The sequence below is a fragment of the Dipodomys merriami genome, unplaced genomic scaffold (genome assembly GCF_024711535.1).
Source record: "Dipodomys merriami isolate MVZ:Mamm:240054 unplaced genomic scaffold, mDipMer1.0.p SCAF_42, whole genome shotgun sequence".
In the NCBI taxonomy this organism is placed as follows: Eukaryota; Metazoa; Chordata; class Mammalia; order Rodentia; family Heteromyidae; genus Dipodomys; species Dipodomys merriami.
The window spans coordinates 13,117,670-13,144,718 of NW_027205826.1; the positions used below are offsets into that span (position 1 = coordinate 13,117,670).

Here is a 27,049-nt window from a genome sequence, read left to right on the forward strand (position 1 = left end):
ACCTGAGCGACTTCCTGTCCTTCATTTGCTACACTGCCCAACTTATTCTTCCCATAGCAATTGCCTTACAGTGAAACATTTTGTCTCTGTTTTGAAGACAGGAATCTTTGTGTGGGGATGAGGGAAGGAAAAAAAAAACTATTATCACTGAGTTTCTTTGTAATACTTCTCTCCAGTTCATCTTGTTAGTCTTCTCCATATGCTATCTCTGTTTTGGCCACCGGAGTATTTCCTTGAGTGGCTGCTAATAGATGAATGCACAGTGCTTTATTAAGATGTATGGCTGTGTCACCCTAGTGCCAGGCCAGGCTAGGCATCAGCGGCTCTGGAGGGCAGCTGCAGTTCTTGCTTTGAAATGAGGCCCACCTTGAGTTCTCTGCAAACAATTGAAGGATTGGGCCATTCGGCTAGTGCCTGAAGTAGCTCCCTTGCTTTCCCCCTGTGAGTCCTCCACGGGAAATATTCCATACAATGAAATGAAAATCAACTGAGAGAGAAGTCTATCTATCACATACCAGGCTACACACTCCGGTTCAAAAAGCTCAGAAACAATCATGTGGGAGTTATATTCTCTCCCACTCAGAGGCAATTGCTGAGCTTCAGATTGCGTACAGTGATTTGGCATCGGCTTGGAGACACTAGCCTCATGAGTGTGTGTGTGTGTGTGTGTGTGTGTGTGTGTGTGTGTATGTGTGTGTGTGTGTGTGTGTTGCCAGTCCTTCTGATGGTTGCCCTTGAAATCATGACTCTTTTTCTATCCTGCTCATTAGAGAGTATGCTGCAGACCAGAGGTGACATGTCATGTACGAAAGTTGAGATCATCTTTAGCATTAGAGTTATAGGAAGGTACTACTACTAATTACTATAATTGGTTCACACTAAGGAAATGTAAATGTGTCTGGCAAAATCCAGATATCTGTGTTTTATAATCCCTAAAAGAAGTTTATCACTTGAGGGTTTCTGAACACGACAGGCTAGCGGAGGATCATCGACTACAAAATATGTCGTGGAGAAATGTACATTCAGCTTGCTTTGCTGATCTTTTATAATAGAGAAGTATTGTGAGTCTCTCTGTATGTACTGTATGCTGGTATCAGGGCTTGAATTGAGGGCCTCATGCTCTTGCTTGGCCCTGATGCTCTACTTCAGCCACAGCTTTACTTTGGCTTTTTGGTGGTTATTTAGAGATGGGTCTCATGGAATTTTCTGCCCAATCTGGCTTTTGAACTATGATCCTCAGATCTCCTCTTTCAGAGTAGCCAGCATTACAGTTATGAGCCATCAGCACTCAGCTCTTTGCTTCCTGCTGTACTTTTTGTTGTTGTTGTTGTTGGTCATAGGGCTTGAACTCTGGGCCTGGGCGCTGTCCCTCAGCTCTTCAGCTCAAGGCTAGCGCTCTACCACTTGAGCCAGAGCGCCACTTCCGGCTTTTTTCTTTTTGCTTATGTGGTACTGAGGAATCGAACCCAGGGCCTCATGCATGCAAGGCAAGTTCTCCACCACTGAGCCACCTTCTCTACCCCTTCTGTACTTTTTATAAGGATTGGATCAGAAGTCAGGAGGCTCCCCTTTACCTTTTCATAAGTGCCTTCTTCATGATAGCCACCATGTTTATCCCAGGAACTCTGAGTGGTATGCAAAACTACTTCTTATGGATGTCTTAAATTAGAAATTATGAATTAATATCATCTCATAAATCTGTATATTCAGATAAATAATATCATATCCAGTAACATTTTATGTTAAACTCCAAGAGGACATAATATTCATTATAAAGGTTTTAAAAACCAATCTTTGGAGACAGGTTTAAACTATTGTCACAAGCATGCAGCTACCATTCAGCTACTTTTCAAGAACGCTTCCAACCCTTTCTAATTTCACAACCTCTAACCCCCCCACTGCCACTGAGACACTCTGTCTGTGCCATCAATTTTCAAGTTTCTTGTAAACTAGAGAATTCACACATGGCAGAGATCATCTTTCCTAGGGCAGGCTGTTACTTAGGATTTCTGCGTTCATGCCGATTCTTAGGTTACCTTGATAAAGCGAAATACATGCCTAACTGCATCAGATAATTTAACACAAGAAAGCCAATGTTTCTGGAATCATCTGGGTGTCATGTGAATCTTGATTGTTATGGACAGGTGTCCTCTCTACAGAACAAGCAGGTTATTATATTCTCATGTAATGAGATTTTGTTCCTTGCCTTCCCTTTTCTTATTTTCTGCATCTCTCCACTGCTTCTGTCTTCTGTTGAAAGCTTATATCATCTCCCACCACACACACACACACCACACACACACACACAACACACACACACACACACACACACACACACACACACACACACACACACACACACACACACACACACACACACACACACACACACACACACAGAGCTGGGGCTTCAGTTCTCCAATTTTCCTGAAGTCTTAGGCTAATGTTTCCATTAGTTTGTTTTTGCTTCCTTGAAGCAGGATAATTGATTTGCCCATATCCAGATCTATACATTATGTATTAGTAGATGAGAAATCACACACAAATGGCAGGACTTGGCAGGAGGCATCAACACAGATTAGCTTGAGCTGATCAAATAATAACCACAAGTCAGCTCTGCTCTCGGCTCAATGAGTCTCTAGAGGAAAATCACAGGAATCTTTTTCTATTTTTTCACAATGGCTTTCTCTTTCTTCTACTCTTAATAAAAACATTTATTCCCTGGGCATCCCGGGGTAAAATTTAGTCCTAATCAGTAACAGTCATCATAGGATTAAATATTAAAAAGCAGAAATAGGATGGGGTTGTCAGAGTTCAGGGAATAATGCTGTGAGAATTAAACTTGTATTAGAGCAACAATTAAAGTGCTTCCAAGGTAAAATGTGAGCTCCTAGAAAGACCAGGGGACTGGCAGGTTGGCCCTGAGAATAAGAAAGAATTCAGTGCACTCTCTGAATCAATAAACAGAACCTGCCAAGGAGGAATTGCCAGTATTTTCTGGCTGATAGAAAATGTTTTGTCAGTGATGGGCTAAAGGCCAGTAGTATAAATTTCCATTCAAGTCTGAATAGCTGAAAAGGGTCCTTGTCTCTTTTATCTGTCACTTAACAGATAGAATCTGTATGGGTGTTTGACCAGGCTAAGTCAGCACCTCTCTTGGAAGCAAAGGAAAATGGGATGCGAGGTGATTGAGCTCACCATCGCCAACACAAAGTCTCTTTAGAAGTAGAATCTGTGCTTAGCCCAAAGCTTTGCTGCTAGCTCAGGACAGCCTGACCTCCCACTTAACCTTAACTTAATCCTTTTCCAGTGAAGGGTGAGATGGAGCTGAAGGGAAAGGATAGGTGCAAACAAACCAGATCCGTGGAGGCTTCGTTCCTAAGCTAAATCTCCCACAGTGGCTAGGGCATATAGAGACTTCTGGATAAGGAGACCAAGAGACCTTTGATAGTGAAGATGGACATTCCATGTGAGTAGATCTAGAAGAGTTGGGGGACCATTTGTGGGAGGCAGAAACACACGATAAGCCAGGAAATGTGGATCTCAGTAAAGGGAGTATGAAGATGCATGTCAACGTATCAGCAACTGGGCATATCGTCTTTCTGTCTTTATCTCTCTGCTGTGCACGGGGTATTGAAATGTCTTATGATTGATGAGTGGATTCCTCTCTTGACTTCTGCACTCCTTGTGTTCCCATTTTCCCTCATCTCTGGCCTCCTGTGGGTCACGGCTGTGTGAGAATTAGTACTTGAGCAAAACACTTCACAGAGATCTTATCTTGTCCACCTTTGTCATGTAACAAACAATGCTACTCTCAGAAGACAAGTTTATTTGCCCTGGTGATATGTTGCTGGTGTTCTAAGGATTCACTGGTTTGAGGTATGTGAAACCCCATGATAAGGTCTGGCCTTACATACGTGATGCTAGGGGTGTTCATCTGTTGTTGTTGTTGTTTTTCCCAGTAGCCTGACAGAACCTGATCTAGGTTTTGTATCCTGTAGGAGTCTATTATTCTGTTGGGTCATCCTAGTTTTCTGGATGTTATATGCTCAGTATCTTGATGCTCTCTAAGTTGGGGATTATGTTATTCAGTTGTCTCCCTTGTCCCAATTGCTTCGTGCCTTAGTCTCATGTTACTCCAATGAAAAGATGCTTGCTAACATTTTAGGCAATGTCTGCTTCCCTCTCCTGCCCCCCCCTCCTGCCCCCCGCCCTGATTCTGTGATTCCTCTATAACTCATGAGTTATTTGAGGTGTGTTGCACATTGTGCTGGATGACCAAGAATTAGCTTAAGAATCAGAGGAAAATATCTGACATTTCCTGTTTTTTAAACTACAACTGTTAAGGTCCAACATAACTTTTTTTTCTGGTTATTAAGCATTTGGTTAAGTGTTTCAACACCAACTGATATGTCCAGACATGGAATAGAAAAAGATGTTTCTGCTTGTTTTTTCTTCTGCAGTAGTTTCCTACATATGAGAGAGAGGGAGGGAGGAAGGGAGGGAGGGAGGGAGGGGGGGGAGAGAGAGAGAGAGAGAGAGAGAGAGAGAGAGAGAGAGAGAGAGAGAGAGAGAGAGAGAGAACAGGATCTGTAAACACAAACAATAAAGAACTCACTTTAGAACAAATAGTTGGTTGCAATAACTGCGATCTGGGAGGAATAGCTGACCTTTACTGGCATGCAGTTTGCTTTGCCTGAGGAGATTCGATTTTTCAATGTGATCATCTTCTTGGGTAAATCTCCTTTTTTTTGAGAACATTTTTATACTTGTGGGCTGTCAACTTTTGCCTTGTTCCTCCTGCCCTTGTTTCTCTTTCATTGCAAATTGAAAACATCCTACTCTAAGCACTTCATTTCTAGTGTCATTTCCACTCAGGCTGATGGAAGTTCGAAGCGTCCAATGAATGATGATAACCACAGGCCAAACCTGAACTTCTGTCATGACCGTTGACTCCACTGGCTTACCAGAGAGGAATTTCTCTAATTGGCTGTTTTAAAGAGCACAATAGCCTATCAATGAATTGTTATAAATAAATAAGTATATTATATAATATATATTATGTATATAAATGATAGGAGCCATTTTTGTTTTAAGATAGTCTCTTTAAACTGAGCTCTTTAAAGCCATGTGAGAATTAAGTGTGAGATTAGAAGTCTCTAGCAGTTTTGGTAATATGACAAATTATGAGGGCAGGCAAAGAAGCTGAATTCCCTTATAAATTATTTAAGAATTCCTTCCAGGGCTGGGAAGGTGGCTCAGTGGTAGAGCGCTTGCCTTGCATGCTCGAGGCCCTGGGTTCGATTCCTCAGCACCACATAAGCAAAAAGAAAAAAGCCGGAAGTGGCGCTGTGGCTTAAGTGGTAGAGCGCTAGCCTTGAGCTGAAGAGCTGAGGGACAGCGCCCAGGCCCAGAGTTCAGGCCCCATGACCGGACCCAAAAAAAAAAAAAAAAGAATTCCTTCCAGCCGAGGATCTGAGCCTGTGACACTTGCCACATATATGTGCAAGCCCTTGGATTTGATCTTTTGATATGTATACACACACACACATGCACACATGCATGTACACACACACCTTTATATTTTCAAACTAAGGCAATGTAGGCCAGATTAGTGGTAGTCTGTACATTGAAGAGAGATGAACTGGAAAGGGAGATCTTTGATTATCAGAACGGCATCTCAAGTCTGGAATTTTAGCAAAATGCATTGGCTGATTATTCCATTAGTTTAGCTCCACCTACAACCTATGATTGTCAGACTATAATCACCAATTTATTTGATGATTAGTAATTGTACCAGCTGTTTTTTAGGATTTCTTCCATTCTATAACCAGATTTGTTGTTGTTGTTGAATGTGATCATTTGACTGAGTAATTTTAGTTGTATCTCTTTCTCTTTGAGAAGATAGACCAGCTCAAGTTGTGCAAAGTTGCTCTTTGCAGGAGGTATGGTAGATTGAAGGAGGTCCTGGCGGCTGTGGGTCATTTATTATTTCATTTGCTGGTGAAACTAACTTGGAATGATTTTGGTGTTTTATTGGTGAGAGAATAGGAGCTGAGAAAGGTCAACCGGCTTCACTAAAATCCCATTGTTAACAAAAGGCAGAGAGTGAATCTAGACTAAGTCTAACTCTAGACTTGACACTCTTTGTAGCTGAGAGTGCAGTGAATGGCAAGGCCTGGACACTTACGTGGTTACTCAGCCTGTGAGGGGAAAAATGCCATTGAAGGAGAGAGGCGAGTATAAAAGCTTTGAGGACAGGGGAGGGTTTGAGAGGAAGAGATGCAGGCGAGGCTAAAGTAGGGGAAGGTAGGTTGTACGGTGGCAAGATGAGCAAAGAGGTGAGACTGAGCAAAATAGGTTAAAAAGGAATGGAAGTTTAATAGGACTCAGAGGCAGGCTGTGGAGAATGGAGAAGAGTGTGAAGGAGTGATAAGACTGAGAAGATGCACGTAAGGCTTGTGATACAGTGCCATGTGACCCAGCGCCAAGTCGCTCACACCACAGTGAGGCTGAGTTCAGAGGAGGAGAAGAGCCATGTGTGCATTTGTTTTTTTGCAGCATTTCTACGTTGACAGAACCCAGCCCCGACTGTGTCTCCCTGAGTGATCTTTGAAAACACAGCTCCTGGATCTGTGTGTAGCAGAGCACTTAACGAGTCAGCAAGTAGATCAAGGAATATCCTGTCATCCCTCAAATTCAAGGTTATCTCCTCCCTCCACCAGCAGACACTGAAGGAGCCTGAAAGGGCTTACCCCATTCATGGGCTTTATCAGGCAAAGCAACTCTGAGGCTGTTTGTGAGAAAGACAAGATAGCAGGTTTCTAAAGGGAAGGATGGAAATAACAGGGGCAAAGCCAAAGACTCTCAAAACCCAAACACAAAAAGGACTGCATGCATATGTGTATGATTTTCTTAGCTGGATCCTATGATTTAACTAGGTATCTTTGTTAAAGAGAGGGAGTCTTCACTTAGAGAAAATTGACATCAGGATTGAGATGGGGGAAGTCTTTTCCCCTCTCACTCAACCACAAGACCTCTTTTAAAAGAATAGGACGTGTCATCTTGGGTGACTTTGCTGGGTTCAAAGCTGAGTGCATGGGCAGATGTCTATATCGAGGATTCTAAGCAAGACCAAGTAAGCAAGCGAACAATTTGGTATGGCAGGCAGGTATCGGATCCTGCCCAGGAGAGCAGGCTGCATAGTACAGACAGGTTACGATTATATTATTTGCTGGCAAGAACTTTTATAGGCTCTGATTTGGCCACTGTGTGGGCCTTCTCTGGTAATGGAGTAGAGTCGAAAGTTAACCAAGTTAGCAGCCAGATCTGAGTTAAAATACATGCATCTACTTAGCACATATGTATTCGCATTTGTTACGTGGTAAGACACTTATAGAGGTTAAACTAGAAAGCAAGAGAGGAAAATACCCCTCCAACGACAGCTTCCATTCCATTTGGATCTCAATGTCATTCTCTTTGGAGAAAGTTTAATACAGGGATTAATATATTTTGACCCACAGTCTAAATCTGGTCAAGTTTGCTGCGTTTTTGTAACCCAAGCGTTAAGAATGGCTTTTCCACTTGTAAATGGTTCCGTTGAAAATTAAAAGCAAAAATAATATTTCATAGTGTAAGATTCAAAATTTCTTGTCCATGGGAATGCAGCCAAGACTCTTGTTTATGTACAGCCAGGCTGCTTTTACTCTACAGAGGCAGAGCTGAATAGTGGTGACACAGATTGCTAAGTTGGAGAAGTCTGAAATATTTACTGCCTGGACCTTTACAGACAGACCTCTGGGATCAAGTCTTTGCACTCACTCACAACCTTCTCTCCAGTTCGTTGTGGAAAGGCCCTGTCAATGACCTTCCACTGTGATTGCACTTGTAAAGCAAAGCAGTATTTTCCTGTTGACAGACCCAAGGTCTTCCTGTTACTTGATCTTTCAGCAGAATTACACACAATGGGTGTCCCTCTTCTAATACGTTTTTCCTTTCTGCCTTTCATGACACTATGTACTCCTTTCTTTTTTCCTCACTGTTTACTATACCAACTCCCCATTCTCAGTAAAACAGAAGGTATAAAAAAAAGTTCATGGTGTTTGTACAGTGTGTGACTGCCTCATCTGAGACAAGCTAATGTTATCAAACCAGTCCTGTGGAGCTGTGTCCAATCTGCCTCCATCCGCCTCAGGCTACTTCCTTACAACCTTTCACATCCCTTTGCTATCAGCTACACACCAAGAAAAATGTCCACACTTTTCAGAATGACTTTGTTTCCTATGGTTTTGTGACTATTCCCAGATTGTTGTTCCTGTTCTACACAGGAATATATCTGATCGAGGTGGAGCATGAACTCAGGTAGTTTAAGTCCTACTGCACTATAATTCTCAAGAAGATGCACTCTGGATTCCTGGGAGGATTATAACTTTCTGTAGGAGAGAATAAACCCCTCAGCTGTCTGAAGCTAGGAAAAAGCTCTGCTAACCTTGTATTAAGAAATTCAACATAATTGTCTGTACCCAGGTGTCCTTCCCTACAGTAAGTTCCCTACTACAGCTCTGAACAGGTTGCGTATCCTCTTGTGTGCTTGGCTCCAGTTCCACCAGCATCGTTTCAGAGTTACAAGGAGATCTTCCACTCATAGGTAGAGAGCATTTGTTCTCTGGGAGTTCTCCAGTTCTGCTGAACTGTCTGCTTAGGTTATCCAAAAATATCTCCCAAGGTTCCAGTTATTGTACTCCAGTTACAAAGTCAAACAGGTATTGAATGATTTGCTCAAAACTCATAGACTGAATAATTTTGTTCTAAGCCCAATTTTGTAAAACTTAAAAGATATTTATGAATAGATATATAATCTATATAACATACTATAATAATATGTACAATATATTATGTATAATATTCTTAATCAGAGTTCCCAGGATCCAATCATTTCCCTAAAGCCCATCAGCTAGGAAACAAAGCCCCCAGAACACAGAGAGAAGGCATTTTATATTTGAACCATAACATAGGATCTGAGTGAAGTCTCTATAAAACTATGCCAGTACAAATGCATGTGTCACAAAAACCCATGAACCTGACTTCTCTGGGTTGATGAATAGAAATGCTTTCTCTAACAGAGCTGAGAAGGAGCTGTGGATTTCCATGGCCTACACAACCCTGCCTCTCTCCGGACCCAAGGTGACAGCAGGTACCTTTTGCAGTCTTCCAGGTAGTCAGCAGGCTCTTTTGCTTGCCTGTGGGATTGTCCCTCCTTATTCTCTGAAGCCAGAGCTCTTGAAAATAGCTGAGAGCTTTGTCCTTTATTTTCTTGCATTCTCTGAAAACAACTAAGTCATTTTTTAATTTTATTGTTTTCCTGTTTGGCTTGGTTATTTCATTTACAAGGATTTTCTGGAGTAAACACCTCCCTCATCTCCTGTGGTTCCTGGAATGGGTTTCCCTTCTCCTTTCATTGAATGAGTGATTGGCGGTTTATAGCATGCCATTATAAAATGTGGCAGACTGGCTACAGTATACCTGAATCAGGCATGGGAAAGCTTTCCTATTTCTAACTATATTGTGAAGAGATTGGGAATTCTCTATGAAATCATGTTACTCTGACCAAAAAAAAGTACTTGATATATTGAGTTACTCCTTATACTTGCTGCAAGAAAATATAAATATGTGAAGTGGTAGGGTTTAGAGGACCATTGAAGAAGGTGGAGGAAGAATGGGGGAAGTTGGTCACTTAGAGGTATTCCTTCTCAAGGCCCAGAGCACTATTCGGATTTATGATATCAAGTGAGCTTGTTCTACAAGAATCCTTAAGAGATTATGGATAATTTTTAGCATATTTAAAATTATGAGTTCTCACAAAAGACCAATTTCATTAATTGCTGGTGTTATAAGCTAGAATCATAATCCTTTTCCCAAATTACAGAACATGTTTCAACCAAAGTACCTTCTTTACATACGCTCATACTAAAGAATAATTAAAAAACATGCACACAATAAATGTGAAATATCTCCAAGGATGGTATTGATTTAATCTCTTCTTCAGCTATCGTGAGGGTTCTAAATGAGATCTGTTAATAGCAATATTATCATTCACAAGTTTTCAAGGCTTTTACTTAATCTTTTTTAAAAAAGAGCCAAAATATTAATTAGCAGTTTCTCATTTCTTGGGGACAGTATTATTCCAAAAGAGGATACCTAGAATGAAAAATGACAGTTATAGTGATGGTATGGCATCATCAGTGTAAGATTTGTCTCAGGAAATCTGATGAGGAGGGACAGACATCATGGACTAGTATTGCTAGCAATGTTCTCTACAGGGACCATGTGTACCCAGGCTCTAACAGCTTCAGCTTTCCAGCCCCCACCCCCCAGATTTTCTGCTGGATCTCCATTACATCAAGAATGGTTGAAACATTTTAACACAGCATTTAAGGTATTGAGTAATCTATGCCCAACTCCTCACCTTTCACTTCGCCTACCATAGCACCATATGCATTTTATGCACAAACCCTACAGAACTCTTGTTCGTCAGCAAATGAGCCACACTATATGTCTGCAGTTTGCATATGTATGTATGTATATATATATATATATATTTATATCAATAGGATAGCTGAATACATAAATACATATACTTGTATATATAGGAAATATATGTATATACACACAGAAATATACCACATATAGTCTATTGGTTTAATTTCTGTTTTTTTTTTTTTTTTTTTAACAAATTCATTGAAAAAGGAAAGCCTTTACAAGCCCTTTGGGGTTACAGGTTCCAGTCAGAGGGTTATTAGTTCAAAGGAGAATTGTTTCCACAAGTAGAAAGCTTTGGAGAAGTTGTAGCTCTAAATTTCACGACATACCATCTCATGGATCCTGACATCTTGTAGCCAGTATAGTAGTTTAGGCATACCTTCACAGAGCAGCTGTTGAAGTCTTTAACTTCAGAGGGAAATAATCACCTTCCTTGAAATTTTGCTTTTGTCCATGGTGAGGTGAATTTCCACAGAAGGTTTTGATTCACTCTTTTGCTGGAGGGAGGACAGGAGGGATCAGAAGGCGTTCCTGAGGTTTAAAATCAGGGCCTGGAGCTGTCTGTAGCTTTTTTTGTTTAAGGCTATCTCTCTACCACTTGAGCCTACAGCTCCACTTCTGGCTTTTTGGTGGTTGATTGGAGATAAGATTCTCATAAACTTTCATGCCTGGGCTGGCAGCAAACCACAATCCTCAGATCTCAGCCTCCTGAGTAGCTAGGATTACAGGTAGGAGCCACCGGTGCCTGGCTCCATTTACTTCGGAATGTCAAGAATTTCAGGAACATTATTCACCATTAGTTTATAATAAACTGTGGTTATGAGTTAAGGCTTGGGGGTCAACCTGAGTTCACCACATGTCACATGCCACATGTCACATGGGCCATCTGTTTGATACCTTTTGTCTTACTTTCCTCATCTATAAAATGAGGATAACAGTATCTACCCCACATGGGTGTCGGTAGCTAACAGGAAACATAGAAAGAATCCTAAAACCAGTAGGAGGTAATCACTCAATTGCTATTGGTTTTAATGATAACTATATCTTATCAGAAATTAGTTTTTTAAATTCATGCTAGGTAGTGTATTCACCCTGTTCCCTCATTAATAAAATCTTGTGCCCCTGGTGCTGGTGGCCCAACCCTGTAATCCAAACTGTACAGGAAGCTCAGATCTGAAGATCACAATTTGAAGCCAGCTCATGCAGGAAAGTCTGTGAGACTTTATTTCCAATTAGCCACACTACTCCTCAAAATAAGCCAGAAGTGGAGCCATAACTCAAGTTGGTAAGCACTAACCTTGAACAAAAAAGCTCAAGTACGGCTCCAGGCCCTGAGTTCAAACTCTAAGACTTGTATAAAACAAACAAACAAATAAATAAAATAAAATCTTCTACAGAAATCTACACATCTTTCCATTCACTGTAATGATTTCCAAATATGTGCAGATGCATGATGTTTGCTCTCATGAAACTTGGAGTCTTCAATAAGAATGAAGACTCCTTAGACATACAAGAACTGTCTGTGGCTCCTGGGGCTTTTGACTGTCATCGAGTTACATTATTGCTCAAAGCCAAAGTTTGAGGAGTTAAAATTGATTCCTCTTTGCCTTTCTTCACCCTTGTTTCTACAACCCTAACCTAACACTAACTCTTGTTACTTAATCTACTAACAAAACTACAGTGGCCTTACCTCTTGATCCAAATCTTGTTTTCTGTCTGCTCCTTTGCTTTAGCTCTCTCAACAGCTATGGACTTTCTCCTGCAATAGAAATGCATTCTTCTCTTTGCTTGGCTTGACTGAGAAGGAAAGAAATGCTTACTCCTGCATGCAGTTAAAGGGAAATTGGGAAATTCATTGGAATTTTGTCTAGATAGATCATGTACTGCCTGGGAAAGGCTTCAATCTGAGAAGATATTGAAACTGAACAGAAGCCTAGATTACCCAATTAATCAAGCTGAAGTTGGGTTCCAAACAAAACTAAATTTAGTTCTGTTTTTCCCTTTATCCCTAGTGGTAGTCTTTTGAGGTTTCCCTCTTCATCTCCTACAGTCAGTTTTTATTGTTGGATTCTTTTTATCTACATGAATTTGCCTTTAAGCACTTGCCTTGTAACCTTTGATCTCTCTTCTTGAAAAAAGTGGGCAGAATCATGAAACACTTCTTCAGAAGCAGTGCTGATTTCTAGGACTTACAAATGCTTTTCAATGTACTCTCCCTCTATTCTGCCTTTCTCTTTTTTCCTTGAAGACCTATGTTCTCCACAATTTTCTGAGAAATGATAAAGTACTTCAATCTGTTTCTTTTGATATCCACATATCCACATACATATATTAACATATCCATGTACATACCTGTATGGATAAATGATACATAGAAATTGTACATGTTGATAGGCTACTATGTGATACTTTGATAGACATACAATGTTCAAATTAGAAGTAAGCATATGTACCTTCTCAAATGAGAATTTCTTTATGGTAAACACACATGCATTCACACACACACACACACACAATCATCATCTACAGTCACAGTACTGAATACCAGAAATTCCTTCTTCCATCTAACTATAAATTAGTATGCACTAATCAGCTGTTTCTCATCCCTGCTTCCCTATCAGTTTTAGGATTTAGATCTGACACTGTAGTTACATTTTTCCCTAAGCACCATAGTCTATGTTCCTATTCTTCCTTACTTGGATTACACCATTGTCAGCTACCCAATGTTTTTACGTGACTTTTGAACCCATGTTTATCTTGTATTTGTTTTCTTCTTACCATTTATATGCATCTCAGGTATCCCTTCTTTGGAGAGTCCTTTCTTAGAACCCTCCTCAGAGTGAAGTTACCCAAGTCTTGGCTGTTATCTCCTCATCCTGTGTCATTTCCCTCATGATACTTACCTCAGGCTGAAATCGACTAGTTTATCCTATTTGATTCTCCTGGTATTTTCTCTCCAGCATCTCTGGTAAGATGAAATCTGTTGAGGCTAAGGACTTTCCCTGTCTACTTCTCAACTCTATCTAAGCTCCTAGCATAGTCCCTAGCATGCTTGGAACAAACAACAACAACAACAACGAAAACCCCAAAGTTATTTGTTAAATGAACCATTAATTTCCTAGGCATGTTTCCTTATCGTGTTTCTGTCCAAGATATACATATGCCCCTTGCTTGAAGAATTTAACCCAATGTTTCATTTCTTTAAATATACCAAACAGATGATGCCGCTTATTGAACAAGCACTCGCATTTTTATGTGGTAGGTCAAATTAATCTTAAATCTAGGCCATCATAGTTGCAGTAGGTGGAATACTGCTGCCAAGTTTCGCTGTACCAAGAAGCAAACTCTTTCTGTAGATATCACAGGAATGAAGGAATGATAACACACCAGCAAGGAAAACGCCCAAAGAAGCTCAGAAAGGTGGAGACACATGCGAATCAAGGAGCTGTCCTTCCTCATCCACCCTCCTCCCCTCATCAATCATCAAAGTCTCCTTTAAAGATAGATCTTTCCAGCCCAGACAAACAAAGGCAACAAAGGCCAGAGCCTATCTAAGTGGCTCTCTCCCATGTGGATGGATGTCATTGCAATGAAACAGGTGACTTCTTAGGAAGAGTCAGCTGAGCTGAGATATATTTTTTTTCACATGAAGGAACAGAGGAGGTTAAATGTGGGACTGTCAATCTGAGCAATGCCCTTGCAAGATAGATGATGCCATCTTCCTTTTTTTTTTTTCCCAATAGCTTTCCTGGCATCTAATTTGCATGAGTTGTGAGATAAGTCACAGCTCTGTCTCATTTGCAAATCTGGAAATATAAGAGATAGACACTGAGGCCACCATCAGTAAATCCAGAAAGCATAACAAGGTTAAGTCTTCTTCTTTAGAGACAAAAATGATGTGCTGGTCACCCCCTGGATAGCAAAAAAGAAAAGAAAGAAAGAAAAAGGACCTGTGAAATTAGACGGATAGCTCCTTAAGCAAATATAACTGCAATCAGTCAGATAAAGAACTTTAATGTCCACAAAAGGACATTAATGTCCACAAAATGTCCATAAAAGGAGTCTGGCAGAAGAGTTACAACAATGGACAGATAATACTCATCCAGCAAAGCATAATCAGTGGACTGGGTACAGCTTCATGATAACATGATAATTTTTTTGGAATAGTAACCAAAATGGGTTTATATTTCTTTTTCTTCTTTTCTCCTCTTCCTCCCTTTCCCCTTTATTTTTTCTTTGTATGTCCTATTCCACATGTGAACTTTTGCTAGATCCGTAGCATGCAAAACTTGAGAAACTAAGAGGAATAAAAATAAAACACCTCTACTCCAAGAGTTAAAAACTTGTTTTTGCCCCAAAGGATAGCTTGACCTTTAAGAAATACTCCGAGTATACAAAGTAAGTCAGGGGCAGAAGTCACATCAGGATGCCATTAATTAGAGTCTGTAGGTTGGAAAGTAGAAAGATATCTAGGAGCAGCAAGGTGATATGGGTTTAAGCATCACAGGTCTTTGAACCAGATGGCTGGAGGGAGTGTTTACATCTTACTCTGTCTCCCTTAGGCTAATTTGGGATTAGAGAAGGCAATAAGTAATGGCAGGTGTATCTGAAGGCTTTTATGTGATGCTCCTGGCAAGGACTGTATTTCAGAGAGGTGGAAGTGCCCCTGAGAGGAAATATGGGTGAGCCTGGGCAAAGGCTGCCTTAGGGTATATCAAGAGTGTCCACTAGCCATCTTTCATTGCAGCTGGCATGAGCACAAGAGGAAATACACGTGAGTCATTCTCATGGGTTTCCTGCAGCTCTGCATGGAATAAAGTCGGTTGACTGATTTCCTGCCCCGAGAAGATATTGAGTGGGGGGTGGGGGAGAAACTTGATCTATACAAGATTTGATGGAGAATGAGATGCCACCCCTGAATAATGAGTGAACTGATGTCCGGAGGTGGTGAGCTACTGTTACGTTGAAACAGCAAGGAATAGTAATAGTGAGCCTCAGGGTAGCTGATATTGATGGATTATCCTCACAATGCAGGACCTTCCAACTTTCAACTGCTAGAAGACTTTCCTTGGACTAGAATCTTTTATGGCTTATCTCATATAAGCCAATACTGCCCAGAGAATTAGTGCCCCCCCCCCTGCTCTCATCAATCATCCCTCAACAGAGTAGATTAGTATGTGTTCAACTATGTAAGTTCTCTTGTGCTCACCTGGGATAACCCAGAGGCCTGTCTTCTCTATTGATGCTCAAGATCCCCCATCATAATGAAGCTTGCCTTCCCTTTCCTGTATTACTTTGCATCCCTCCCCCCTCCCCGCCCCCCACCCCAACAATGTTTCCTGGAGATAATCTCCCCTTCCAAACTCCAAACAACCAAAAACTCACATGCCTTTGGATCTCTACCTCAAGATGTTTTTGTAGGGGAATTCAAGCACAGGCAAACCAGATCCAACAGTGTCCTCATACTGCACACTTTACTCAAGCAAGTATTATTCACCAATCATTAATGGTGTGGTTGACCACCTAGTCTCCCTTTTCGTGACTATGGGGTTCTAATGCTCTGAGGTGATGCTAAAATTGTTTTTGTCTTGTCCAATGAGGACTTGCTTTCACCTGTCACCATATAGACTATTGGCCAACAGTTGACAGATCTATTCTCAGAGACTACTCTGCTCTGTCTTAGGTGGACAGAACATCGCTTTCCTCCATTTCGAAGGATGCCAAGACACTTGGAAGCAGCAGAGGACAAGGTGGACGTCAAGAGAAAAAGGATAGAGTGCTGATTTCTGTCATGGCAGTAATGGTGAGAAAAAAGTCATGTTCTCACATCTGGGTTGATGTTGAGTTCAGTGGAAACAGATGAAGATTCTCTTTAAAGCAAGAAACTGGTAAACTATCCCAACCCTGACCTAAATGGGTTCGTTCCCTGAATTAGATTTTGAAGGGCTTAACTACTTGCTGAAAGTGCACACCAACTAGTTCTCTCACGCACAGAACAATTGTGGAGTGTTTAGCTGGTTTTTGTTTTCATTAAACTTCTCTTTTAGGGTCAAAATGATCATGTCTGGGATTGATCTGGACTCATTTGTTCTTTGATGTTGGTCCTCATGTTTTGGGCTGATTTTATCTGGCCTTTCATGAGAACTAATTTATTGTAATATATTTACAAAGCTCAACTTGTGCCTATTTAAGAAATCTCATCCCTCTTTCTGAATGTCATGGTAGAAAACTTTATTTTTCTAATAGGACAGTTCTGTAAGGGCTAAGACATCTTTCTTGTACTAATTCTATCTATCTATCTATCTATCTATCTATCTATCTATCTATCTATCTATCTATCTATCTGTTTATCATCTATCATTTACTTATCATCTATCTAGTCTATTATGTGTTTACTGAGGATTAAATTTAGAGCCTCCTATCTGCACTGTAGCTCTTCAGCATGGTCCTATTTACTTTTTTGAGATAGGATCTCTACCTCCTGAATAGCTTGAATTAGAGGTGTGTGACACCTTTCTGGGTTGATGTATTTTCCATAGTGGATATTACACACATACATTATCATTTTTTCAATAACAATTTTAAGCAAATTTTTGGTCTTCTCAATAAAAAGACATAATATTAAATTGGCCCATAAAAACATTTCTACCGGGAACTATTCTAAGTCTCCACACGTAGCTTTTCTGGCTTTTTGATGACAGAGCTTAGAGGATTGAAGGAAATGAATATTTAGCAAGCTTCTTATCCTATCTTTCTGAGTATCAGTTGTCTCAGTGAGAATTTGGTATTAGATAGATAGAATATGATATCAAGTTCAGTGCCTCCTTTCTTCAGTATGACTTTTCTGTGTTATTGATTGAAGCACCTCCATACGTTTTAAAAGGAGACAAATTACCAGGAAAATTAACATTTTCATAGTATAATTAAAGAAACTGAATGGCATTTTTCCCTGAGTATACATTGTAGAGAATTTAGTTTCTAGCCTTTTAAATTCTTAAAATACAGATTAGGTTCTAAATGAACTGTGCCTGTGCCAAGAGCCCATTCCTATGTGATACATTTTTTAAAACTTGTATTTGTATGGTCTTTAGTTGTTCAAAGGAGTTACCATTCAACAAATCAGTTTTTGAATAATGCATCTTGATCAATGTCACTCTTTTCATCATTCTCCCCATTCCTCCCAGCCACCCCTTTTCCTTCAGTTTTCTTAATTTTGTAGGATATTCATTTAATTTTGACTGCATTCTCTTCTTCCCCCGCAACCATCCCAGCCCCTTCTCTCTTCATTCATCTATACCCCTCCCCTTGGCCCTTCCCACCTTTCAAGTACCAGTTCATTTTGCTAAGGAATTACATGGTTTCAATTATCCCCTGCAAATACCATACTCTGTTTAATCAATGTGATGCATTTTTCACAGAAGTGATGTGACATACACTTTGGCATAGGTCCCTGGCATATATTGGTGATCAATGCAGGCCCTGCATCCTTTCCTGTGATCAAAGGCCTCTGTGTTTGATACCAGCAGGTTACGTCCTTCCAACTCACCCAAGTGTGAAAAGCACATTGGACACACCTGTGTGTTTCCTGGTAGCACTCTGAATGTCACTTCCTTTTTTAAAAATAATAATTTTAGTGTCTTTAGGTAGTTGCACAAAGGGGTTGCGATTCAAGAAGTCAGTTTACGGTGCATCTTGATCAATGTCAACGCTTTTTCATCTTTCTCTCCCATCTCTACCAACCCCGCCTATCCCCTGAAGGTTCTTATTTTCGTTTCTCACATTGGATACATTGGATATTATAACTGCATTCTCCCACCATTTTTCTCTTCATTTGTTTACCTCCCTCCCATTGAGCTTAACCACCCCTTACTTGCTTCTTTCAAGCATCATCTTAGATGAAATGAATTTCCTTCTGATCTCAAACTTTGAACTTCTTTCCTTAATTCTTTTTCTATCTCTGGTACTTTGGATTTTTATTTGTTTGTTCATTTGTTTATTCTTTGAGATATCCTTCTTGGGCCTCATACTTTCATTTACTGTCAACAGATTTTGAGTTGTATGAATGCTTCTGCTTCTTTTAGTGTTGTCTTAGGTATATTAGCCCCTGATTTAAGATTCAGAAATGTCTACCATTATGACCTTACTCAATGGATGGACCAGCCCTCTGTTCCAAAGAGGATATTCCAACAAAATTGTAGATAGATCAACTTTTATAGTTAAAATTCTTTAATTCCTTGTAATGATCTCCAGGTAAGTTTGAGGATAGTCTATTCAAGGTATACTGAGTCTGTAAACTGTCAAATCTTCATTAAGATAACAGGAAAGAGCTGCTTTTATCAAAAAATAATTTGTGGTACTTTGAATCCCAAAGTAGATATGCTTCACCCATTAATTACTTTAAATTATCTGACAAGTGTTTGAAAACATTTTCTGTAGGAATATTCTTCAATTGACTATAGTTCATCAAATACTTCCTAATGAACTGATTTAACATTTCACAACTAGAGACTTAATTCTATGTATATGATATAAAAAGTCAATGGATTATAAAGTTATGGCATTTAGAATTCAAATCTTCAACTAGAATATTACCAAGTGCTCTGTGCATTTATGTTTCAAAGCAGTTTTTATATCTGGTATTCTGATCAGTATAAAAGATTTAATGCCTTCACTTGTGTCATCAAATTGGCTAGGTGATTGCTAGAATCTTTGTTGCTTTAGTGTCATCTTGAGTAGTTTTCACTATGGTTTAATAGGGCCAGGATGTTGGCAGTAAAGAGTCGTCAGTAGTCATTGGGTTAAAGTCTGTGTTTTGACAGTCATATATTCTCATTTTCAACTCTGTATAAGCAAAGCTCTGAGGTTATTACTTGCCTGGTAGGATAAGGGGCTGAGAAGAAATAGAACATTGCTCTTCAGAGTGGGGCTTAACTTCCAGACTTGAACTTTTCAGAGACTACATTGGTTTAGTTCTTTACTTGAGGGGAGAAACATATCTTGAATTCTTTGTGGTCCCTGAGAGCTAAAGTGAAGGCAACATGAACACAATCCCAAGAAGTTCATGAGGATTAATATGACCCTGAACTCTTTAAAAGGATCAACAGTTAAAACATAATCTTATTCATATGCATTTCTTGGTTATCTGGCTAACTTTGTGCAGTTATGATGAGAAGCTATTTTAAAGATAAGGTTAATCAGCTCTGGAGTTGGATAAAAGTGTGTTCACTGGGACAAAAATGGACCTCAAAAATGTATTTCTACTCTTTTGTGCCGGTATGTCTTTTCCAAAATCTCTCAAAATTAGGCTGGATGTGGTGGTGCAAGTCTGTAATCCTACCCACTCAGGACCTCAGCTGTAGGAGGATTGCAGTCAGAGATTGATCAGGACCAAAATGTCAGCCAGAGACTCAATATGAAAAATGAAATAAAAGTAAAAGAACTGGAGTTGTATCTCAAGTGCCTCACAAGCCGGAGGCCCTTTGTGAAAGCAGAAATCTTTCCCAGTAAGTTTGTTTGAACTGTACCTCCTTCACGAATGCTACAATTCTCCACCATCGTTAGTTACCAGGGAAGGAAAAGCAGGAGCGAGGAGGAACAGTGACCAAAATACTGAAGGGTATATGAACAGAGTGACTGGATTGGCTCCGTGGTCCTGGGTTCTAGAAGGCTGCTGGCTTGTCTTGTTGACCTTTATTTTTGCTCATGCATTGAGTTAACCTGCAACCACCGTATATAGTTGTATCTGCTCACATGGATACTTGTGAGTACCTGGGGTTGTATACTACAAATTATGCTGCCTGCTCTCAACCTCTCAGAGGTAACCTGCGTAGACAAAGCTCTGCTGCTTTACTATTTCATATCCTAGTTCCAGTGTTGCCCTTGATCATTTTCATGACTTGGTGGAGGTTCAAAAACAAAAACAAAAACAACAAAAACCCAGTAACAAAACAGAACAAAACCTCAATGTGTTGTAACTACTTAAAACAGTGTGAGAGAGAATCACCCTGCTTTCCCTTTGGAGGATAATTTAGGTTAGGCTTTCCTCCTGGACCCACAGAAAGGACAGCTGTGGAAAATTGATGAGTGGGTTTTGTACGTGGCCAGGCTAAAGGCTGGGAGAGCCTGAGAGGCTTCAGCAATGAGTGTGCTGATTAGTTGAGCTTGACTTGACATATGCTGCTGCTTAGTAGCAAGGCCTACTGGGAGCAGAGTGGCGCTATCTGGAAAAATACTGCAAGGCTGTGAAGGAGTCAAGAAGTCTCCCAAGACCCTTGTTCTTACAGCTACTCAGTTACCTGTGGAGGGCTTTCAGCTGAGTCCCCTCTAGAAAGACTGTGAAGGAAGGTATTCCAGCAAGCTGAGGGAACACATGACCAGACCCATGAGCATTAAGACTCCTTCATTTCTGGGGGGAGAGGAACGTAATTGCGCTGTTTAAATGTAAGCAGGACTTAGAGCATAATGAGTTCCTGTCATAATGAATGATAAAGCTGAGCATAATTCTCTGGATATCTTCTTAAAAAAAGAGGATCAGCCTCTTTATAATTTGGATACATTTGTTAACCAAGCAGAGTCCTGGTTTTCTGGGTATTATATAATTTTGAATGGATACAATGGAATGAGAAACATACCTTTTTACATCAGCACACATTAATTATACAAAGGTTTTGTTGTACAAAGGGGTGTTATTTCCGTACATGCATGTAATATACTTTGATCAAATTTATCCTTCTATTATTTTCTGATCTGTCCCTTACTTTAAGCAATTGTAATGGGTTTCATTATTTTATTTTCATACCTGCATATAAAGCATTTAAATTATTTTAATTCTACCCATCACCATCTTCTCCCTGTTTCTTCTCCCACTCTCCTCTTAAGTTTTCCCCATTTTACACTCACAACATTCAACTTTCAGGTTGGTTTTGCATATGAGAACAAACATATTTGTCTTTCTCAGCCTGGCTTATTTATTTTACACCCCAGTTCTTTCCATTTATTTTTGCAAACAGCATTTTTCTTTCTTTTCTTTTTTCTTCTTTATTCTCTTGGATTTCATTCCGATCCTTATATAAGCCCTCCTTAATTTTATTGATCATTCTTACATCCTTTTTAGATACTTCTTTTTTAAAATTTCATTGACTCCACTCTATCCGTGTCTTTGGATGTGGCATTTCTGAGTTTTTGAGCAGTCACATTGTCTTCTTTGTTTCTTAAACGCATTTCTTGTGTTGTTGCATGGAGGTTTGCCCATCTGAAATCAATCATTTGCTTGGAACTTGTAGTCCTACCCGTGTCTTTAAGTCGAGGCATTCTCCGTGTTAAGTCAGGACAGGGCTGAGGTGCTGTTTGTCATGACCCAAGCGTTTGCCTTCGTGTTCAGGGTACCGCCATGGCTCTCCAGCAATGGTCTGATGGAGGAAAACGAGCTAGGGTCTTTTGCAGAAGTGTCGGTGCGTTCACACCGGAAGCTTCCTTTGTGCTCTGCAGTCATGGCTAGCTGCAGGAATCTATAAAGCCTGTGGGCACCGCAGGTCCCAGCTCCATCCATAGTCAGTTTGTTTCCGCAGGACCAGCAAGCATCCGACACTAACGTGGATCTCTGCATGGGCTAGAGAATTTAAGGAACACCAGCCCCGAGTTCTCTGTGGGTAGGCAGCAGACGGAGGGACCTGGCGCTCTGCCTTCTGGTCACAAAGATCCCATCCATCCATTCACCCACTTCGCTGTAGTGGAGGCTGGGGTGGGGGTGGGAATCACAGGGTTTGGAGGGCCTGGACTCAGCCTGGAGGGAAACACATGTTGACATACTGTTCTGCCCCATGTCTCAGCACTTTCAGACCCAGGCTAGTAATTCACTCTTGGTCGTTGGGAGAAGGCTGTGGAAATCATGTGAGCGCTGGTTTTATTCGTGGGGGATAAATGAAACAGAAAAGTGTCTGCTTTTCCTGAATTGGAGGAGGCAAAGATTTTTTTTTGCCATGAAACTCCTTAAGATAATTTGTAAACTAGAAAGAGCCAGAAAAAACGAGTCCAAACAATAGTTCGGAAGGATTCTAAGTTTTTAAATTTAATTTTATTGGCAAGGTGATTTACAGAGGGGTTGCAGTTACATACGTGAGGTGTAATGAATACATTTTCTTGTTGGACATTGTAACCCCCTCCCTCCTCTTTCCCAAAACAATATTTCCACGCCTGCAGAAATAGAGCTGAACATGGAAGACAAATCAAGGATCAGACTATCTGGGAAGAGAAGGAAAGGTAACCAAAGCATAGGATGCTTGGTGGTGGAAACAAGAATCACTACTTGTGGACCACAAGGCCACTGACATATGGGTCCTTGTCACAGGCATTGAGAACTGCACCTGGCCTAGGCTGGCTTACAGAGCACAAGTTGAAGAACATGATTGTTTTTTTGCCTTTATCAGTTTTCTTTGCACTTCTGCAAGGAGCTTTCTGCAGGGGTTTATTGTGTTTTTAATAGTGAAAAATTATGCTGCAAGGCTTTTTTGTTTGTTTTTGTGGAAAGGAGTATGTTACTACATGGACATAATCCATAGAAGACTATAAGTGTTTGTTGAAGTAAACAATCTAAATTTCTAGCACAAGGTAAATTATTATTATCCATTTGATGTACTTCTCCCAAAGCATTGAAACTATCCTATTCATTTGGAATGCTTTCAACGGCAGCAATAGGAATGTGAACATCTCAGAATGTGAATTCATTTATTCTCCTACAATAAGAAGTAAAGAGGCAGATGGGACATGTGAATTCTTTCAAAGGCTTAGTGGCCTCTCATAGTTGTTGTCTCTGAAATTTTTAAGCCTTTTCTCACTGATACACAAAATAGCCTCTGAAGGCCTAAGCAGAATATCTGGGTTCAAAGCAGGGAGAAAGGAAAAGAGGGCAGCTGGCAATGTTTGCCTCTCTCCTTTCTTCCCACTCTGTAGTTTCTCTTAAGGTTCAGTGCTAGAAGTTGAATAGGGCAATCTGCACTTGCCAGTGTCTGGATTTAGGCTGAGTGAGGCAGAGAAGGATTGCCAAGGGGTGGTGGACATGAGCAGAGAAACATCAAGAAAGGACTTACAGGTCTGAATTTGTTAGGTTGCAAATTTGTTAGTTTGTCCAAGTTCAGCCATTTGCATCTGTTAGAATTGGATGGAGGCAGCCAGAAAAGTTTTTGAGGATGTCAAAACATAATATAACCCAGCACCAGTGGCATATGCCTGTAATCCTAGCTACTCAGGAGGCTGGGATCTGAGGATCATGGTTTGAAGCTAGCCAGGGCAGAAAAGCCTGTGAGACTCTTATCTCCAATTAACCACCAAAAGCCAGAGGTAGAGCTATGGTTCAAATGATAGAGTACTCACCTTGAGCACAAAAGCTCAGAGACAGGACCCAGACCCTGAGTTTAAAGCACTAGGACTTGCACACCTCACACACACACACAAAACAACAAAACCACCACCACCACCACCACCACCACCCTAAACCCTCTAATAATATACTGAAAATAAAATTACATCTGCAATATACAGTATTACTTCACGTTTGTACGATGCAGAGCTTGGTCAGATTCTGTGATCCTTATTTCTCCTCACTCCAATTCTAGGAGTCCACTCTGAGTTTCTTTCTAATTAAGTGTTTAGTGTGACAAGAGGAAATTGAGTTTAACATAAAGTTGCCTTGCCACAAAGACTCGGGTAATTAAGACATCTTCATTATCTTGGCACAACCTTTTTAGCTAGCTATATTTTGCCTTAATTATGGTAATGATAACAGAGTCCGTGAATGTCTCACCTTTCCATTAAGCACTTCCAAATGTTTTATGCAGAAGCACAGAGATTCTTACAGGGTGATAGGTATGTGCTCTTTGCAGGACCAGGCTTATCATTTGATTGAATCACAAACTTTTTTGAGTTAAAGGTGAAGACCAGGCACAGAAACATTAGCAATTAATGTAATATATGCCATTATGAAAGCCCTCCCAAACTGTGGTTGCTAACTTTCTCATCATGGCTCGGCGGTTTTGCAGATCTCCCATGAATACTTGCTGGAGGTCAAGTATCAATTGCCTTTTACTTTTCTATGTGTTGAAGAGTATGAAAGAAAGTGTTTTTAAATTTTAGATGCAGAAAAAAATGTACTTTTTGTCCTAAGTTCTATGTGTTTTTTTAAACAAATGCATAGAGCTCTGTATCCAGTACTGTAGTCATAATACAGAATAATTATTTACCCCTATTTCCCTATAGTTCCTCTTTATAGTCATACTCCTTCACCATGCCCCAAATCTTGATGAACATAGACTGTTTTCTGTGCCTATTATTTGAATGTTATATTGCAAAATACATTATGACTGTTTGGAGCATGTTTTCCGTAGTGAAATGCACTTGATACCAGGCACAGGTGGCTTACAAGTGTAATTCTAACTATTCAGTAGGTTGAGATATGAGGATCACCATTTAAAACTAGACCTGGGAAGAAAGTTTTTGTGACATTTATCTACAGTTTAACCAGCAGATAGCTAGAAGTGGAGCTGTGGCTCCAGTGGTAGAACTCTAATCTTGAGCAAAAAGCTAGGGGACAGCTTCTTGGCCCTGGATTCAAGTCTCAATACCAGCACAAAGAAATGCATTTGACAGTCATCCCTGTTGTATGAATTAACAGTTCATTCTTTGTAAAAAAAATTAGCACATATTAATTGTACAAAGGGTTTCCTTGTGACAGTTCCATATATGAACAAAATGTACATTGACCACATTCAAACTCTTTAATACATTCCTTGGGTGGCTTCATATGGCTTTAAAAATTATTCATAATTTCAGAGACAACACAGTTATTTCCAGTGTTTGAGGATCATTCATAAAGTTCCCACAGGCATTGGTAGGTAATTTTTTTTTTTTTGGGTCCAGTAGTGGGGCCTGAACTCTGGGCCTGGGCGCTGTCCCTCAGCTCTTCAGCTCAAGGCTAGCGCTCTACCACTTGAGCCACAGTGCCACTTCCGGCTTTTTTCTTTTTGCTTATGTGGTGCTGAGGAATCGAACCCAGGGCTTCATGCGTGTAAGGCAAGCGCTCTACCACTGAGCCACCTTCCCAGCCCTGGTAGGTAAATTTTTGTGTGAATGAAGGTTTTCACACTTTTTTATTATTAATTTAGTTTATTGTTATTATAGAGGTGATATACAAAGGGATTACAATTACATGAGTCAGGTAATGAGTACATTTCCTTTTGTATAGTGTTTCCTGTTTCCTCATTCTCTCCCAGTCCCTCCCTCCCATCTCCACCCACGAGTTATAAACTTTCATGGGTGTCTAGTGATCTCTACTACTGCACTTTTTCACCCTTTTACCCTTGAGTTCTGTACCTTCCCTCCAACCCTTTGGAAGATAAATACTTGAATGCACCATAGATAAGGAAAAGGAAAACGCAAAAAAAGAAAACAGAGGTTTTCTTGTTTCCATATCTTGGAGTTCATTTTGATATGTATATAATTTTATATAATTATGAAGAGCACTTAGGCATTGGGCCTTTGTGCTTCTTTCCTAAGAGTATTGTCTTTTGGTCTCACTGCAAATGAATATCTAGAATCTTGTATAATTTGTCATATCCCAGTGCATTTTAGATGTATTTCTGCATATCAGAGAGAACATGCACCATTCATCTCTGTGAGCTTGGCTTATATCACTTAACACAATTTGTTCTAATTCTATCTATTTCCCTGAACATGATATTATTTATTCTTTCTAATGGCTGTGTAAAATTCCACTGTGTGTAGTTACTACATTGCTGGATCCACTCATCTATTCTGGTGGGTATCTGGGCTGTTTCCATATCCCAGCTATTGTGAATAGTGTGGAAATGAACATGGATGTGCATAATAGCCTGTCTCATGATATTGAGGGTACCCAGGAGTGGTATGTGGCAGTAATTCTGATCTTTCCTCATTTATTTTATTTTATTTTTATTGTGAGACTACCATACAGAGGAGTTACAATTACATGGGCAAGATAACAAGTACATTTCTTATTAAGCATTGTTGTCTCCTCTTTGTTTCCCCTTCCCATCCTTTCCCGTACTCCTCCGACCCGGTCCTTCCCCCCCCCCCCCTCCCCCAAGTTGTGAAGTTCATTTTTCAACATAATGACTTGTACATCTCATTGTTGCAATGGGTCCACCTGTACCCCTATTTAAACGATTTGTTTTTCCCCTTCCCCTCCACAAATTATACCATCAAATCAGTGAAAGCATGGATTTTACCATGGGGGAGGTACATACAAAGCAACATAGAAATAATCTTATAAATATGTTAGAAACAATTGCATGAAAGGAAAAAAAACATGTGAATACTTATCTTGGGGTTCTATATAGCTCCTTCTTTGGTTTTGCTGCATTTAAAATTAATTCCTTGTTTTTAAAGTCCAGAGTTTTCACTATGATGTATCTGGAAATATTGCTTCTTGGATCCTGTATACTGTGAGTTCTGTATGCCTCTGCCACATTGGTGAGATTTT

The 27,049-nt window shown here is 40.1% G+C and overlaps 1 protein-coding gene across 1 annotated transcript in view; it reads left to right on the forward strand.

The window, feature by feature from the left end:
• LOC138807271 (uncharacterized) overlaps positions 1-27,049 on the forward strand; it is a 127,321-nt gene that overhangs the window by 17,965 nt on the left and 82,307 nt on the right. The window contains exon 3 of the mRNA XM_069992832.1: positions 16,223-16,342. Coding sequence (XP_069848933.1) covers positions 16,223-16,342 — 120 coding nt within the window. The remainder of the gene's footprint in view (positions 1-16,222; positions 16,343-27,049) is intronic.